Source organism: Telopea speciosissima, chromosome 11 (genome assembly GCF_018873765.1).
Source record: "Telopea speciosissima isolate NSW1024214 ecotype Mountain lineage chromosome 11, Tspe_v1, whole genome shotgun sequence".
NCBI lineage: Eukaryota > Viridiplantae > Streptophyta > Magnoliopsida > Proteales > Proteaceae > Telopea > Telopea speciosissima.
In genome coordinates, this window is record NC_057926.1 from 41,783,667 (window position 1) to 41,798,699 (window position 15,033).

Here is a 15,033-nt window from a genome sequence, read left to right on the forward strand (position 1 = left end):
TACCAATAAAACCAATGCAAGGCGCCCTACAATAAGGTGGCAGCCACCTAGGCACCTAGAAATCCGCTTGGATGCCTAAGTGGCGCCTTGGCAACACCTTGACAACTATGCCATCTAGAATTAAAAAATTATGCTTCTTCAATGTTAATCACTGAAGCTAGAGAGTTTCTCAAAACATATAGCTGGAGGGAAAAGTTTGTATTACCTTACTAGAGCTCAGTGGATCTGCAGATGAGCCCTTTGGTGTCCCTGGATTTTGAGAATATGACACCTCAAAATCCCCATCCTCCGTCCATCCTTTTGTTTGATCCTTCGCATTTATTTTTGCTTTTCGTTTCAAGAGATTCAATTCCCTTGCACTTGGTCTTTTAGAAATGACACTTGGAACCATATTTGCAACTAGTTGCTGAATACGATTTCCAGATTGTGATGTATAGAATCTCCTGTCCATCCCATTTCCATGGAAGTTATACTTTTCCACAAGAAGATCTTCATCTTTGATCATATCATTGACATCCATGAACTGCTCACACATGTCCAAACCTGCAGACATGAAAAATCATTGTTTTAAAAGCAGTTACATCTGCTAATATAAGTAGAAAACAGCAGATATAATGCCATAGTATGTCACTAAGTTAAGATAGATAGGAATACATGATATCAAAAATTTATGACAATTATAGCCAACCAACATGGTCCTGCTAACCAGCTGGCAGAACTTCCAGATCTAATAGACCACAGTAACCATAACACCATCAGATAAAAAAGATTTTTCACCACTTCTGAGCGTTTGCCTCACCCTCATGTAAGCTAATATCATCAGGGTAGCAGGGCCAGCTAACTGATCCAATAATGTAATACCAGCATGACACTGCTAACCAACTTCCACTAAAACAAAGGAGAAATATGTAATAGAAACATAAATGAATTAGCTATACTCTTCATAAAAACTAGTGCACCCAAAAAAACATCATGGAAGAACAGAGTGCTTTCTACCCCATTTTTTTTACAGACAGCAATAAATCATTCTACATTTTAATTTTTATAACACATTTTCTTATGCTGTTGCCAATATCTACTTTAAATTTACTTTTATTTTTAATGCAATTTTAGCATATACATATGCATGTACCCAAGGTTTAAAGTATCGGTATCGGGTATCATATTGGTCGGGTGATTTTAAGAGATGTATCGTATTGTATCGGAGATACGTATCGAACAATACAGATACACATAGAAATGGTCAAGATACACATGGAAATACACTTTTGGAACCAAAAACAATATAAATAAGCAATATATAACAAGTGTTATGCATTAACACTAAAATGGTGAATAATGTATAACAAACAAGTGCATTAAATTGAAATTGTTATCAAAGATGAGTTTTCCTTCATTTTTTCGTTAGATTAGGAGTTGTATCGAGTCTGAGAGTGAAAATGGTTTTTTTATGGAATGTATTGATGGTATCGGTATGTATCCGTACGTATCGGTAATGTATCGGTATGTATCGAGCCGTATCGGCCCATACGTATCGATACGTATTAAATCACCCACAAAATCCTTTACTGGACGTATCGATACCATCGATACGTGTCAGTCGTATTGTATCGGTCGATATATTTCGATACAATTCGAGACAGCCCATTTTAAATAAATAAAAAAAGACGTATCGGTCCATTTAAAGTATCGGTCGATACTTTAAACCATGCATGTACCTTATTTTTAGTATTATCTTGCATTCACATAGTTCACAACTGTTAAATAAATATAATTTTGATAACACCATATTTTAATTACTACAGCTTCTACTTTTTTTTTCCTTTCTATGATTCTATCATTGTATTTTCTTGTACACTTTCTTTAGGGGGATACTTATTTCAGTTTAGTTCAATTGATCCATTCATTTTACTGAAATCTTTTATTACACTTTTGGTTTGTTCTTTCCATAGTTGTCACAGCATCTAGGCGACGCGTTGAAGGGGGCCTGGACACAAGGGGACACCAACAAGGTGCCTAGGTAACCAAGGCAACAAAGGCGCCTGGACACCAAAGCATCACCCTAGGCGACCCCTTGACAGCTACTTCTTTTTCAATGGATATTCCAGTATTAAACAGCTTTTTTAACCTTTTAACATGCAATTTTGCAAAAGAATTGCAAAGGTAATATTAGAGCCAGGATTTCTTAACAGGAAATTGTAGGCACACTTTCTTTTTCTTAAGCACATGTACTTTATGTTTTCTATTTATATCTCTTTCATAAGTCATAACTAGAAAAATATATCTATCTTTTCTCCTCTTCTTCTAATATACAGCCCTATGTAGATGCCCACTACATGATTTGGTATTGTAATATTAACCATCAAACCAATAGTTAAAGAATAGGTCTATAACCAGGACAGGAACAGGTCAGGTGTAAGTCCTACTTTCGCAAATTCCCAGGAGGGATCAACTGGAGACGATCCGGACCTTCCGTAAGTTTTATGCACAAAGAGGTCACCCACAAACTCAAACATGCAGGAAATATTACATTAATTTTTTTCTAATTCTTATTTATATGTTAACTTTATATTTCAATATCATAACAATTCTTATTTATTTTCATTTGCCAAATAACATAACTCTTATTTATAACTAGTTCTAATTTTATTTTTTTAATAAGTTCCTTCTGCGTTAGATGGGGATTTCACTAGTATGAACTATTTAGGAAAGTTGAAGCTAAATATTTGCAAAGAGAACATCACAGATTACGTGGCATCAGAATTAGGGACCATCAAAGCATGGCATAGGCTCACCCAAACGGCGTCGGAGATTCTGTTTTTGACGGGCTATACGCTCCCCAGGGTTCTTGTTACTGTCACCCACAATATCATACTCCTAAATCAAGACGGATGTAAGTATTCGAAACACATTGCAGTACACAAAGAACAATGAAAAGAAAGGGATCAATGACATCAACTTTGAATAACACAGAAACACATAGAAGCAATTGCAAAGATACCATGCAAATAAAAGATTTGTGAACTATATCAGCATAAGTTCAAGAGTGTCGATATGCATAATTAACAGCCTGCTTAAAATGTGAAAAATGTACAGTTACTAAAACTTAAATTACTAACTACGTGTCACAGTCCGGCCCAACCACCCCAAAAGATGCACTTATTAGGGGGATGAAATCTTCCCACTTAAAAGCCCAAGACCCTCCCAAAACCTGGCCGAAGTGGGATTGGGGAGGGAGGAGTTTGAGTCTGTGACAATCTCCCCCACTCAATCCCTGGCGCCCTCGACCCCCACACCCCTGCGTGAGACCCACACTGCAATGCTGTACTCAATCCCTGAGGCTCTCACTAGGGAGGACCCACAACCCCATGCGATACACACACTACAGTGCCCCCAATCCACATCCCCAATGCCTCTGGGTCCGACTCTGATGGGACATGTCACGGTCTGGCCTAACCACCCCAAAAGATGCACCAAGTAGGGGGAGGTAAACTTCCTGCATATAAGCCCAAACCCTAACAACCCCCTCCCCCAAAAAAAAAAAAACAAAAGTTGGCCAATATGAGATTGGGGAGGGAGGAGTTTGAGTCCGAGATACATGGCACCCTTAAACAAAAAGTGGAACAACATACAACTAATGACTCGGTTATGGAGTATGTGTTTGGCAAAATATTGTGACAAACTGGAGTTACCAAATAGACATTTAAGGTAAAGAATAGAACCACAGAAACGGGTTTGAAAATATCATCCAGGCCAAGGTCGGGCAGAGAGTCGATACTGTAGTCTGTAATGTGATTTGATACCAACACCCAACAAAACCCATTGTCTGCCATTCGTAGCAAACTAGACTTGTCAAAGGCTCTTGAATTTTTCCTCTTTCATAAATCAGTTAGGCCATTTGTCAAGATAAGGATTTGAGTTTTTTCTTGCAGAAGGGGATCTCTAGCCAGTTGGGGGAGTTAAAGTACAAACTAAGTCAAGAAGGAAACAATGTACAGGTATTGAGCAGCTCTTCACAAAACTAGGACCTTATCCATTGAACAGGTCAGATCCACCAAGAGATTCCTAGCACCAAAACATAGCTTGGGAGATCTATCTTTCAAACACCCATGATTCCTTCCTCTGCATAAAACCTAACAGATGGTGACACAAACCAGTTCTCGAACAAAATGATCTCTGAGGTAGAACCATAATGATATTAATGAAGAAAAAAAAAAAGTACTATACTAAAACCCTCACAAGAGAATACCCACGCCTCCTCCAACCCAAAACAAGAAGATCAAGATGAATTTTAAAAAAAAAAATCAAAATACAGCTGGGTCTCACAAAGGAAACCTATGCCCATGGCAAATCCTAGATCTAACCAATCACAACCCAATTTATGGCCAAAGTGTTCACCAACGCATCAATCAAACCTGGCCTCCATCTGAACGAGGGGTTTCCTAGAGAAGCCAAATGTCTAATATATCTAATAAAAATATGTGCATATCTCCATCCCTCGTCCATGCCATGACACACAAAAAAGTCATCTTCCATGATAGTTTGAGAAAATTACACTATCATAGCAAAAACTGAAGTTCGAACAACCAAAAAGGGATCTCATAAATATATATATATATATACACACACACACACATATTATATATATATAATCAAAATCTGAATCCCAATACGACTAAAAATAGCCTAAACCAAATGGTAATCTAACTAGCAACTTAATTGACCAATAACATACTTAAAACAACTCCTATACTAACTAGGACTCCAACTTGAACTAACTAATAAAGCAAGTCCTGTATTCCTAACTTCTACCTTTATTTTAGGCCCATAAACACAATCCATTACAATGAAATCCATTGGACTAAAAGCCAAACATGTATAGAACACAATCCAACGCTTATTTCCACTAAAATAAGCCTATTTATGTGATTCCCTTGCATCAAGATGTATAGGGTAGACTCTTTTCTGTATTTTGTATTGGCAGGAGGATGAACACCCATATGCAATGTCAGGTGCTTTAGGTGGTGGGGGCTCCCTGGACTTTTTGTACAGCATACCGAGTGTACAGTTTGCTTCTTGCACAATTTGAATGATTGAATACAATTTAACTTTTTTATGGAATTCTAGATGCATGGATGAAGCAGCAGATGATCTTGCCAAGCAAGTGCAAAGAGGCCTAAACTTTGTTTTGGGGATAGTCTTCCAATGTAGATAGTGGATTGCTCCAAGCTTTTTCATGCCCGGTACTCTGGCTTCCAGGCCTCCAGTTATCTTGACATGCTTGCTTCTTGAAAGCATCTATCCTAGTTATTCCTTTGCTTTCCTAATAAAGTCATTGTTCAACTACTAAAAAACAAAGGCAAGTTGCCGTTGCCTCTTTAAAGAGTGAATTTGCTAATGCCCAATGAGTAGCTCTAACAGTGGCTCTCTGCAATAGCATACATTGAGTATGAATTAAAAAATGGAAAGCACTAGACCACCTTTGGCCCAGTGCACTGTTCTGGACCCAAAGAACCCAAGGTACTAAAACTCGGGTCTCGGTACCAACTTGACTCTTGGAAAAACCAAGACGAGTCGAGATCTCGCCGAGTTGGTGTATTTTTTTTTTTTTCAACTCGAAGCCTCAACTTTGGGTCAACCCGAGATCTAGACCCGAGATCCGAGATCTCGCCAAGATATGCCGAGTTTTGTCCAATCAGGTAAGGTATTTAAGTGGTAGGTGGGTTAAAATAATGGGTCGAAACCGAGATCCAACCGAGATCCGAGATCTCACCGAGATATTGCACTTTTGAGACTCGTAGGCAGTCTCGGCTCGGCTTTTCCAAAAACTGAGAAACTCGGAGATCTACTCGTGAGATCTCGCGAGTTCTTGAACTATGAAAGAACCCGAAAAGGCAAGATTATGAAGTTTCCTCAGTACGTCCACGATACTGACTTTGGACACTAGACAAACTGAAGGAAAAAATTCCCTCACAAACCTGAAGGACTGCATAAAATGCGGTAAGAGGGTGATACATGAATTTTTGGTTGGAGAGAAGTAACCTCCATGAAAATCTGATTCTATTGTTCAAGAACAGGATTTATTACAGGGTCCTAATGACAAATTGAAAAACAATATGAAAAAAACAAATTTGGAATTTAATAAGAACACATTTCGCACACAATTTTTCATTCATTAATATAACTCATTCGTAGTAAAGACAATAACTTAAAGCTGGAAGAATCATTACTAATTTTGTTCACTACAAATGTTGAAAAAAATTTCAACACAAACACTTCAATATCATAGCAGGAAAAAATAATTTACTTAGAACTCTAGAGAGTATTCTCAAGGAAAGGAACTCCACAAACTAGTGATGTGAGCCATGCGAAAATCAGTGTATTGACATAAAACTGAAGTAACAACCTATTTTCCACCAAAAAAAACGTATTGCTTAAGTGAGAAACATGCTTTAGTGCAACGACACGTTAAAATATGAACATACTCTTTTAACAATACTATACATTAAGTTGAAAACATCATTACAGATACAAGATCAACTCTAGACATCCAATAGAACACTAGCTACGAGCTAATCCAGATGTAGCAGTACAAGACCAATAATAAATCTTTTCCTGCGTGGCTTTCATTTCATTTTGCGTTAAGTTTTTCTTATTCACAAAGGGGGGAAACACGTGAAATGGCACAGGAAAAAGTAAGTTTAAAAAATCAGAAGGTATCATAAGCCCCAGTACGGCAGTACCTGACCACCAGATGCTAACAAAGCACCAAATTCCAACACCTTGCTGATTTCAAAACTGTAAAAACAAACAAAATAAAGATGACTAAATAACAACGGCTGGCACTTAAAAATCCAAAAGTGAGCAAAGGAACAAGTCAGCAACCAAAAAAACTTTTACAGAAGCAAAATATACATACAAGTAGGAAAGACACCACGGAGAATTAGTACAACCAAATTAGCATACAGTTAGAGTTACCTTCTGAAAGAGGCCCCCGCCACAACTTTGGGGTGAAAGTTTGGCCATGCCATAATTAGATCGTCAACAACAGCGGAAATTCCACCGTCTGACATCTCCGTTTCAACACGTGTAAATAGATCTGTCATAGTTGCATGTTTCACATTCTCTGCAATAGCCCCGATAGCATGTGCAGCAGCAACCCTTGTATCCCAATTCTTGCTACGAAGACACTGAGATACCTAACATCCAACAAACAAAGTGGATTAAAAAACAAGTTGCAATATGGCAAAACTTCAACTGAATGTGTAACAAACGACGAAAATAGCAAATATTGAGAATGACTTGTGTATAAAATATATAGGCTATAGGGTGATTCAGTAAAAGCTAGTTAACAAAAATTAGCAGCTTTTTTTATTGTAGTTAAAGCTCAAGAAATCCTCAGGAACCTTTCAACCTACTTATTGTAGCAAATTCTTCTCCTGATCAATAACACACTAAAAATCAAAACAGAGGAAAAATCAACAGAATTACTAGATGTGAAACATCACACAAGGAGAACATACCATGGGATTTATGACATCTTGACATTTCTTTTGTTTACTTGGATATTATTTTTTATATTAATGAGGGAAAACAAAAAATCTGAGGCAATTTATATGCTGAAAGGTTTTATGGGACCTCTTGAGACCATGGTCTTAAACAGCCCTCAACTCAAGAGATCCTGATGAACCTTCCAACACATATTGCTTCAATTTTTCTCCCTGGAAAAAAAAAAGTTGGAATTACAAGATGTCATCAAGCCTGACCCATCACGCACAAACAGAACTGAAGGAGAACAGACCTGTGGTATTCAAAACACCTCTCAACAAGCCATATACAGGAAGACCCAAAAACACATAAAACCCTAAGTTCTTTCATGGTTGACTTCCTCGGTGTCTGAAGAATATTTTCAAACAAAAGATATGCTTTAGCAAATATAAATGACCAGCGAGAGAGAGAGAGAGGGAATGGAATAAACAATCAATAGAAGAACATAAAATTAAGAAAGTGAAGAAACTTAAAACCAAAAGAAAATCAAATCAAAATTTCAAACCAAATTAAATCAACTCCATAGTCCAGAGTCCTAGGTGACCCTTCTAAATAAGCCTTTAGTCAACACTCAACATGGTCAAAATTTGATAGTCAACAAGATTCCAACCATCGGCTTGATCATTGCTTGATAAAATGGCTATTCATTATCCATTTATCCTGCAAAAATATAGAAGCAGCTTGAATATAAGAGAGAGGAGAAAAACAAGACTCAAAAAAAGGGTTCTTTTCTAACTATGTGTCACCACCCACCCATCAAAGCCCTCACCATCGTCGTCACCAAAAGGTACGCTCTCTACTCCCCACCTCATCCTTCCCCTTCTCCTCTCCTCTCTAGCACTTGCCTTCTCCTTCTCCTTCATCTACTACCATCCTCTCCAGCCTACCCCCTCTCTTCCTCTGTCTCGGTGCACCTGCTCTTCCATTCCGGAATAATCTCCTCCTCTTCCTCCCACCTCCACCTCTACAGGAACCCATCTTTTCCCCTTAGTAAAAGAGAAAGGGCTCAGGAGATGACAAATCAACCCCCCCCCCCTAAAAAAAAAAAAAAAAAAAAGAAACTTTGTGACACATCCTAACCCAAGTCCATGTCCACACATAAGTACAAAAGAACCAGTTCGAAAAATGTCAAAACCTAAAAACAATGCCCCATCACTGGCAAACAACAACAGACAAGGGACCACACAAAAGACAACAATCAGCCAACAATAAAAACATCTCAAACATCAACCCCCCAACTCCTCCACCCCCCCCCCCCCCGAACAAAAAAAATAAGGCCAACCCAAGACAAAGCAAGAATGCTGACAGCAGTCGAAGGGGAAAAATAGTCAGGCACACAAACACCCCCCCCCCAACACTAAAGGATAGTTTCTCTCCTTGCCAAGATTGTTTTAAATTTTTAGCTCAATTTCCCCTTCCACTGCAAATCTACCCCAAAGCAAGAATGCTGACAGCAGTCGAAGGGGAAAAATAGTCAGGCACACAAACACCCCCCCCCCCAACACTAAAGGATAGTTTCTCTCCGTGCCAAGATTGTTTTAAATTTTTAGCTCAATTTCCCCTTCCACTGCAAATCTACCACAAATCTCAGCAAACCTAAAATAATAGTCCCACCATCCCTCTTTTCCCAGGGCAATCAAACCAAACTTCTTACCCACTTCTAGTGCACTTGAAGCCAAACTCTCCATCAAACCTCTCTTCTCATGAAAAAACTTCCTCCGACAGTCTGACAGATCATTCCATCTCCCATTTCTAGAGCTTAACAGCTTGACCTGCGGCCGAATTGTCAGTCTCTTTAGCATCCTTTGCAATTGCTAAATTAACAGTACAATCTGACATCTTAACCCTATTGGAGCTCCAACACTGTCATACAAAGCACAGACCAATTACCTAGCTTAAGCAAGGATGAGCAAATCAAAGGGTACACAATATTGGTAACCAGATTGCATTCAGCACAACGGTGAAAAGATGGCCTCCTAAGACATAGTACAAAAACTCGCCGAAATCCCGGAGAAATTTCACTAATTTCAACATGGCTGAGATGAAACACGAGGCAAAACCCAGAATCAACACTGTTTCGGTCGAAATTTCGGTGTTTCACCAAAATTTCAGCCTTGTGTAGTGTCATTTTGGCGAAACGACTTTTTCACTTTACCTAAATACCATGTTTCACGAGTTCTTGTCAAAATTTTGACCAGAACTCGACTGTCTCGCCAATTTCTCCAGTGAGAAGGAGAAAAGCCCTTATTTTCTTGGACTTTGGCCACCCCACTTCATCAAACGGATGGAATACGCTGTTGGGGGTTGCCACATCACTCCACAGACATCGGTAGCTGCATATTGGTGAAGATTTGACCACATTCAACAGATTCAGGTGATGAACTTCCTCCCAAAAATGATTTGTTCGCAAAAATATGATAAAAATACTTCAAAGTTGGTGACAAAAGTTTTATACCTCAACCATCGAAGCCCGATCTACAGCCTCACGGTGTTGGGATTTTTTTTCTGTTTATATATATATATATATATATATATTTCACAAAAAATGGATTTTCCCACAACAAAAAATGTGAAAAAATTAGTGTTAATATCAACTGGATGTGGCTCAATTCCATATATATGTTAGACATTGTTGGCCGATCTACAGTCTCAAGGAGTCAGAATTATTTTTTTCTGGTGGTAAGTAATTATTTTTAATTTTAGAAATTAAGAAAACATTTTAAAAATAGTGAAATAAGGAAAAATCTTCTGTGTTGGTTTGAAAAATAAAGAAAAATTACGAGAAAATTTTCAGCGTGTTTTGCAGCGCATCCATATGAGGCTTATTATGCTGCACCAAATTTTCTTTTGTTGTATCAGGCCAATATTTTTTCTAAGAAATTATGAAAACTTATTTTTAATTAAGAGAAAAATATAAGGGTTAGGGGAAAAATAATAAGTAACTATATAGTTGTTTTAGTGGTCTCACTTGTTATGCCTCAGTTAATTATGGCGTGTTTTCTTATGCAACAGTACGGAGACATAGCATGGAGGCATAAACAGTCAATTGGGAGTGACAAGAGAAAAACATGATGAATTACTATGGTAAGAAGATCATGGGAGGTGGAGCTACAAGACTGAAACAACATTTGGCTGGGAACATGGAGAAGAACTCAGTAAAAAATGCAGGTTTAAACCGAATTGTCTCGGTTTCGCAGACCATAGAGACGAGATATAGGTTGACTTTAAATTCGACCTGGTTTCGCATGGTTTCAGCCATATTTTGGTAATTTCGCAAGTTTCGACCTAAACACCTATATAAATTCACTTATCCCCATCGCAACTAGAGGAAACCCGGCTCGAAACCAGGAAAGGCACTTATTTGTGTTAACTATCATTTAAGTAAATGATTTCGTTTACTTAAGATATTATTCACAAATAAGCAAATACCCCATATTTAAATCCAATAAAAATAGTTAAAAAATCAAATTCTAAAAGGACAAAAAGCAAACCCCCAAGTTCAATAACAAAAACTGGATTTTCAGCGGTAGGTGCAATTTTCAACTTTTAAATGCTGGGGTTTTTCTCAAATCTAAAAATTCCATAATTCTTAATATGATAAAACATTGCTAAAAATCAAAAAAAAGGGTAAACTATTCATTTGTTTTGATGTCTAAAATTTTATTTTCATTCATAGCAATTTTAAACGACATTCACGCACAAGAAATTAAGTTTGACCGGAACATAACTCCTTCAATATAAGTCAGATTTAAGCAATCTTGGATTTGTTGGAAAGCATTCCAACAAACCTTTCAAACAAATCCAAGATTACTTAAATATGAACTATATTGAAGGAGTTATGTTCCGGTCAAACCTTATTTGATATCATGTCCAAGAGGTACCAACTTAGGCCCAAGCACACGGCCCTAGTCCAAGCCCACAGCCCAGTCCAAGACCAAGTTCCAGCCCAAGTTCAAACTTGTTACAGCCATGGACTAAATTTATTTCTAGCTTGCACAGTCCTATCGTGGACTCCTAGGAGCTGTCAAGCTAGCCCCATAAAGGCTAGCTTTATTTTTGTGTCTTTTCATGTTCCTAGGCAGGTTTATTGCTTTCTTTTATTTTGGTCTTGTTTGTAGTTCCAAGGTCTTGGAACAATTTTCTATTTTTCTTGGGGATAGTTTCTATGTATTGGGGTTTGGTTTTTAAGTGTTGGAATTCCACTTGTCTTGGAATTACAACAATCTCTTTAATTCAAATGCATGCATCCCAAGAGGATGCTTAGTCTCCTCTTCCCCTACATATACCAAAATCTTGGAGGCTGTTGGGCCATTCCAGAATTTTCAAAAAAACAAAAGATTTCTTCCCTTATGAGAAATAAAGAGCTGTGACACTCAGCAACCCAGGTGGGACTCCTGCGGATTGGCCTAGGTGGGACTCCAGCTCTACAATCTAGCTATCCATTTTCATACCTACCTATTCTCTACCAGATTTCGATCTTGGCAGACAATCCTTTGGCTCTGCAACAAATATACACTATCAAACTTGGGTCAAAACCACAAGTATTATTTTGAGTGTTCTTTATGTGAAACTAATGCATGGATTAAGTTCAAAATGTCAAAAATAGGCAGCACAACAAGAATCAAGCAAAAAAACAACTTATGGGCCTCAAAATCAAGGTTTCGAGTTGGCCAAGAGAAAGTACCCAGTTTCAACCGAGATATGGTCGAAACCTGGGAAATCTCAGTTTCTGGCTGGTCGAAACCAATGTCGACAATCGGCACCGAGTTCTTGATCCTTGGTTTCGACAAAAGGAGTGGAGTTTGGCTCAAAAGTGTGGATTTCTTCGAGAGGTTTCTTCGTTTGGTGCATCTACATCAACTCTCTTAATCCAATGTTTAAACCTCTCTTCTCAAAGGTAATAGTGTTTTCTACCCAAAAATCATTTTTTTTGTACAACACTGTTGAATACATGGTAGAATTTGTTGAAATTTAAATAAGTTAGCACCAATAGCCTGATCTACGACTCTACGGAGTCAAATTTTTTTTTGGTAGGCCAATTATTTTTTTAATTTTCTGATTTATAAAAACCATTTCCATACAACATATTTTTAAAAGAAAAAAAAATATGATTTGTGTATGACGAATGGACACCAATTTAATAGATTTTTGGCTACCATGTATTATTCAGTGTTCTTGTACTTTAACTTTATGTGAACTAAGTATTTATAATACCAGGTTTAGTGTATCCTTCAGCGTACACTAGTAAACTTGGGTCAGTAACCACAAGTACCATTTTGAGTTTTTTGTGAAAATAGTTCATGCATTGTGTTTCGAATGTCAAAAATAGGTTGTGTACAAAAAATAGACCTAAAAACCATTTCTAGGCCTCGAAACCACAATCTCGAGTTGGTTGGGAAAAAGTACCAGGTTTCGACCTTGTTTCAACCAGTTTCAACCATATCTCTATTTCGGGCTGGTCAAAACTAGGTTGAAACCCGAGATTTAGAACCTTGGTTGTGGCTCAAAAAAGATGTTAAATTGTAATAGGATTAGGCTGTTAGCCTATTTTATAAATAGTGAAAACGTGGGAGGCTTCCCCACCATTCAAGTTTAAAAAAATCGATCTCTTTGCTGCTATTTCTCTCTTTTGAGACTGTCTTGTGAGTAATATCAAGACCCCCCCCCCCCTTGTGAGTCATATCAAAGTTGAAGGGCTGGTGGAGTCCGGTGACTCCTTGCATCTATTCAGATCGGGAGGTTCTTCTTCAGCTTCTTCAAGTTGTTGTTGCTGCAGATCTGCAAATCAGTAAGTTGCTAATTATTTTAGTATTCCCCTCTTCTTCTTAATCCCCTAATTCAAGCCATCATCTGCCCTAATCGATCCACATTACCTTCCCCCATTAAAACCCATTGATCCCCATAAACCCTAAGTCTTCTAACATCTGTCCAGCCTTATCCCTCCACCCAAATCAACTCAAACTTCAACCATAGGTCCATTACAGCCTCTCCTCTACTCGACCAAGCTTGCAGCCCAACCTAACACTCAAAACCCTAATTCCCCCTCATCTCTGTAAAACCTAAAATCAACCTAAATTCTGTTCAGACCTAATCTACCATCAAACCATCAAACCCCCCCCCCCCCCATAATTGGATCGATTATCCCCCTCCTTGTTAGGAAACTTGACCTCAAGCCCAGCCCCAAAACACCACTCTAAACCCTGGTTTCAACCTAAGTTCTAAAACTCGAAACCCTAACCCTAGAAATTCCAGAATTCAAACCTCTTCAGAATTTGACCTAACCTCCATCATTGGACTTCTAAACAGCTGCCCTCTTTTATTGTTTATCACATTCAATCATTTCCCCTTACCTAACCCTAGTTTTGAGTCAATTCAGCCTACTTTGCCCCAATCGGCAGGCTATTTCAGAACCATTGTTTACCTGGCCTCTAATAGGACTGCCTCCTATTTAGAGCTACATTCAAGGTTTAAAGTATTGGTATCGGGTATCGCATCGGTCGGGCGATTTTAAGAGACATATCATATCGTATCGTATCGTATCGTATCGGAGATACGTATCGATCGGTGCAAAAACGCATAAAAATTATCAAAATACACATGAAAATATACTTTTGGACACAAAAATCAATATAAACAAGCAATTTATGTCATATATCATGCAAATACACTAAGAATTGTGAATAATCAATAACCAGACAAGTGCGGCACTTTGGAATTGTTATAAAAAGATAAGATGAGATTTCTTACATGTAGAGTCACTCTATTGCAATGAAGAATGCCAGGATGGATCAAAGTCATGTAGAGTCACTCTATTGCCATTGATACATTTTATCAAACTATAATGAAAGAGAAAAGATGAAAAAATCATGATTTTTTTGCAATTTTTTAAGTATTTTATAATTTCAGAAAATAGCAAAAAAATACAAAAGGGTAAAAATATAATCTTCACGGAAGGTGATAGATCTATACATAATGTAGTACATATATTATATACATTAGCATATGTTTTAATTTTTGGAAGAAAACAAAATTTCATTTTTTGGATGCAATTTTCGGTTTTGGCCCTTTTGGGTGATAAATACAATGATTGGAGTTCAAATCTTTGTAAATGTATACAAAGAATGCAATACTAAGTTAGTTTAACCTATTCTATATGAATCATACCAAAAAAAAGACCAAAAATCAAAGATTTGAACAAAAAATTCAAGTTTTTTTTTCAAAAAACAAACCTTTTATGTCAAGAACACCTTTTGATTTCGAATGTGGGTTGTTGGATGCAGCAAATGCTCTGATTCCACCTCCTGTAGAATCGTTTTTGACCTAGGAATCGAAACCCTAAAAAAATCTGCTTGAAAAAAGGGGTTTGGGCCTTGATTTTGGGATTTTGCCCTTGGCTGGACTGTGTTTTTTCCGCTTGGAAGGCTCTGTTTCGTGTTCTGCAGGTAAGAATGAACAAAACCCAGGTTTTTGCTTAAATAGGTCGAG

The 15,033-nt window shown here is 37.7% G+C and overlaps 1 protein-coding gene across 3 annotated transcripts in view; it reads right to left on the reverse strand.

Moving 5' to 3' along the window:
• Positions 1-15,033, reverse strand: part of LOC122645836 (TATA-binding protein-associated factor BTAF1-like) — a 72,588-nt gene that overhangs the window by 45,678 nt on the left and 11,877 nt on the right. For all 3 annotated transcript variants that reach the window (XM_043839220.1, XM_043839221.1, XM_043839219.1), the window contains 4 exons: positions 6,979-7,199; positions 6,744-6,798; positions 2,796-2,877; positions 206-543 (listed from right to left, as the gene is read on the reverse strand). In XM_043839220.1, coding sequence (XP_043695155.1) covers positions 206-543; positions 2,796-2,877; positions 6,744-6,798; positions 6,979-7,199 — 696 coding nt within the window. The remainder of the gene's footprint in view (positions 1-205; positions 544-2,795; positions 2,878-6,743; positions 6,799-6,978; positions 7,200-15,033) is intronic.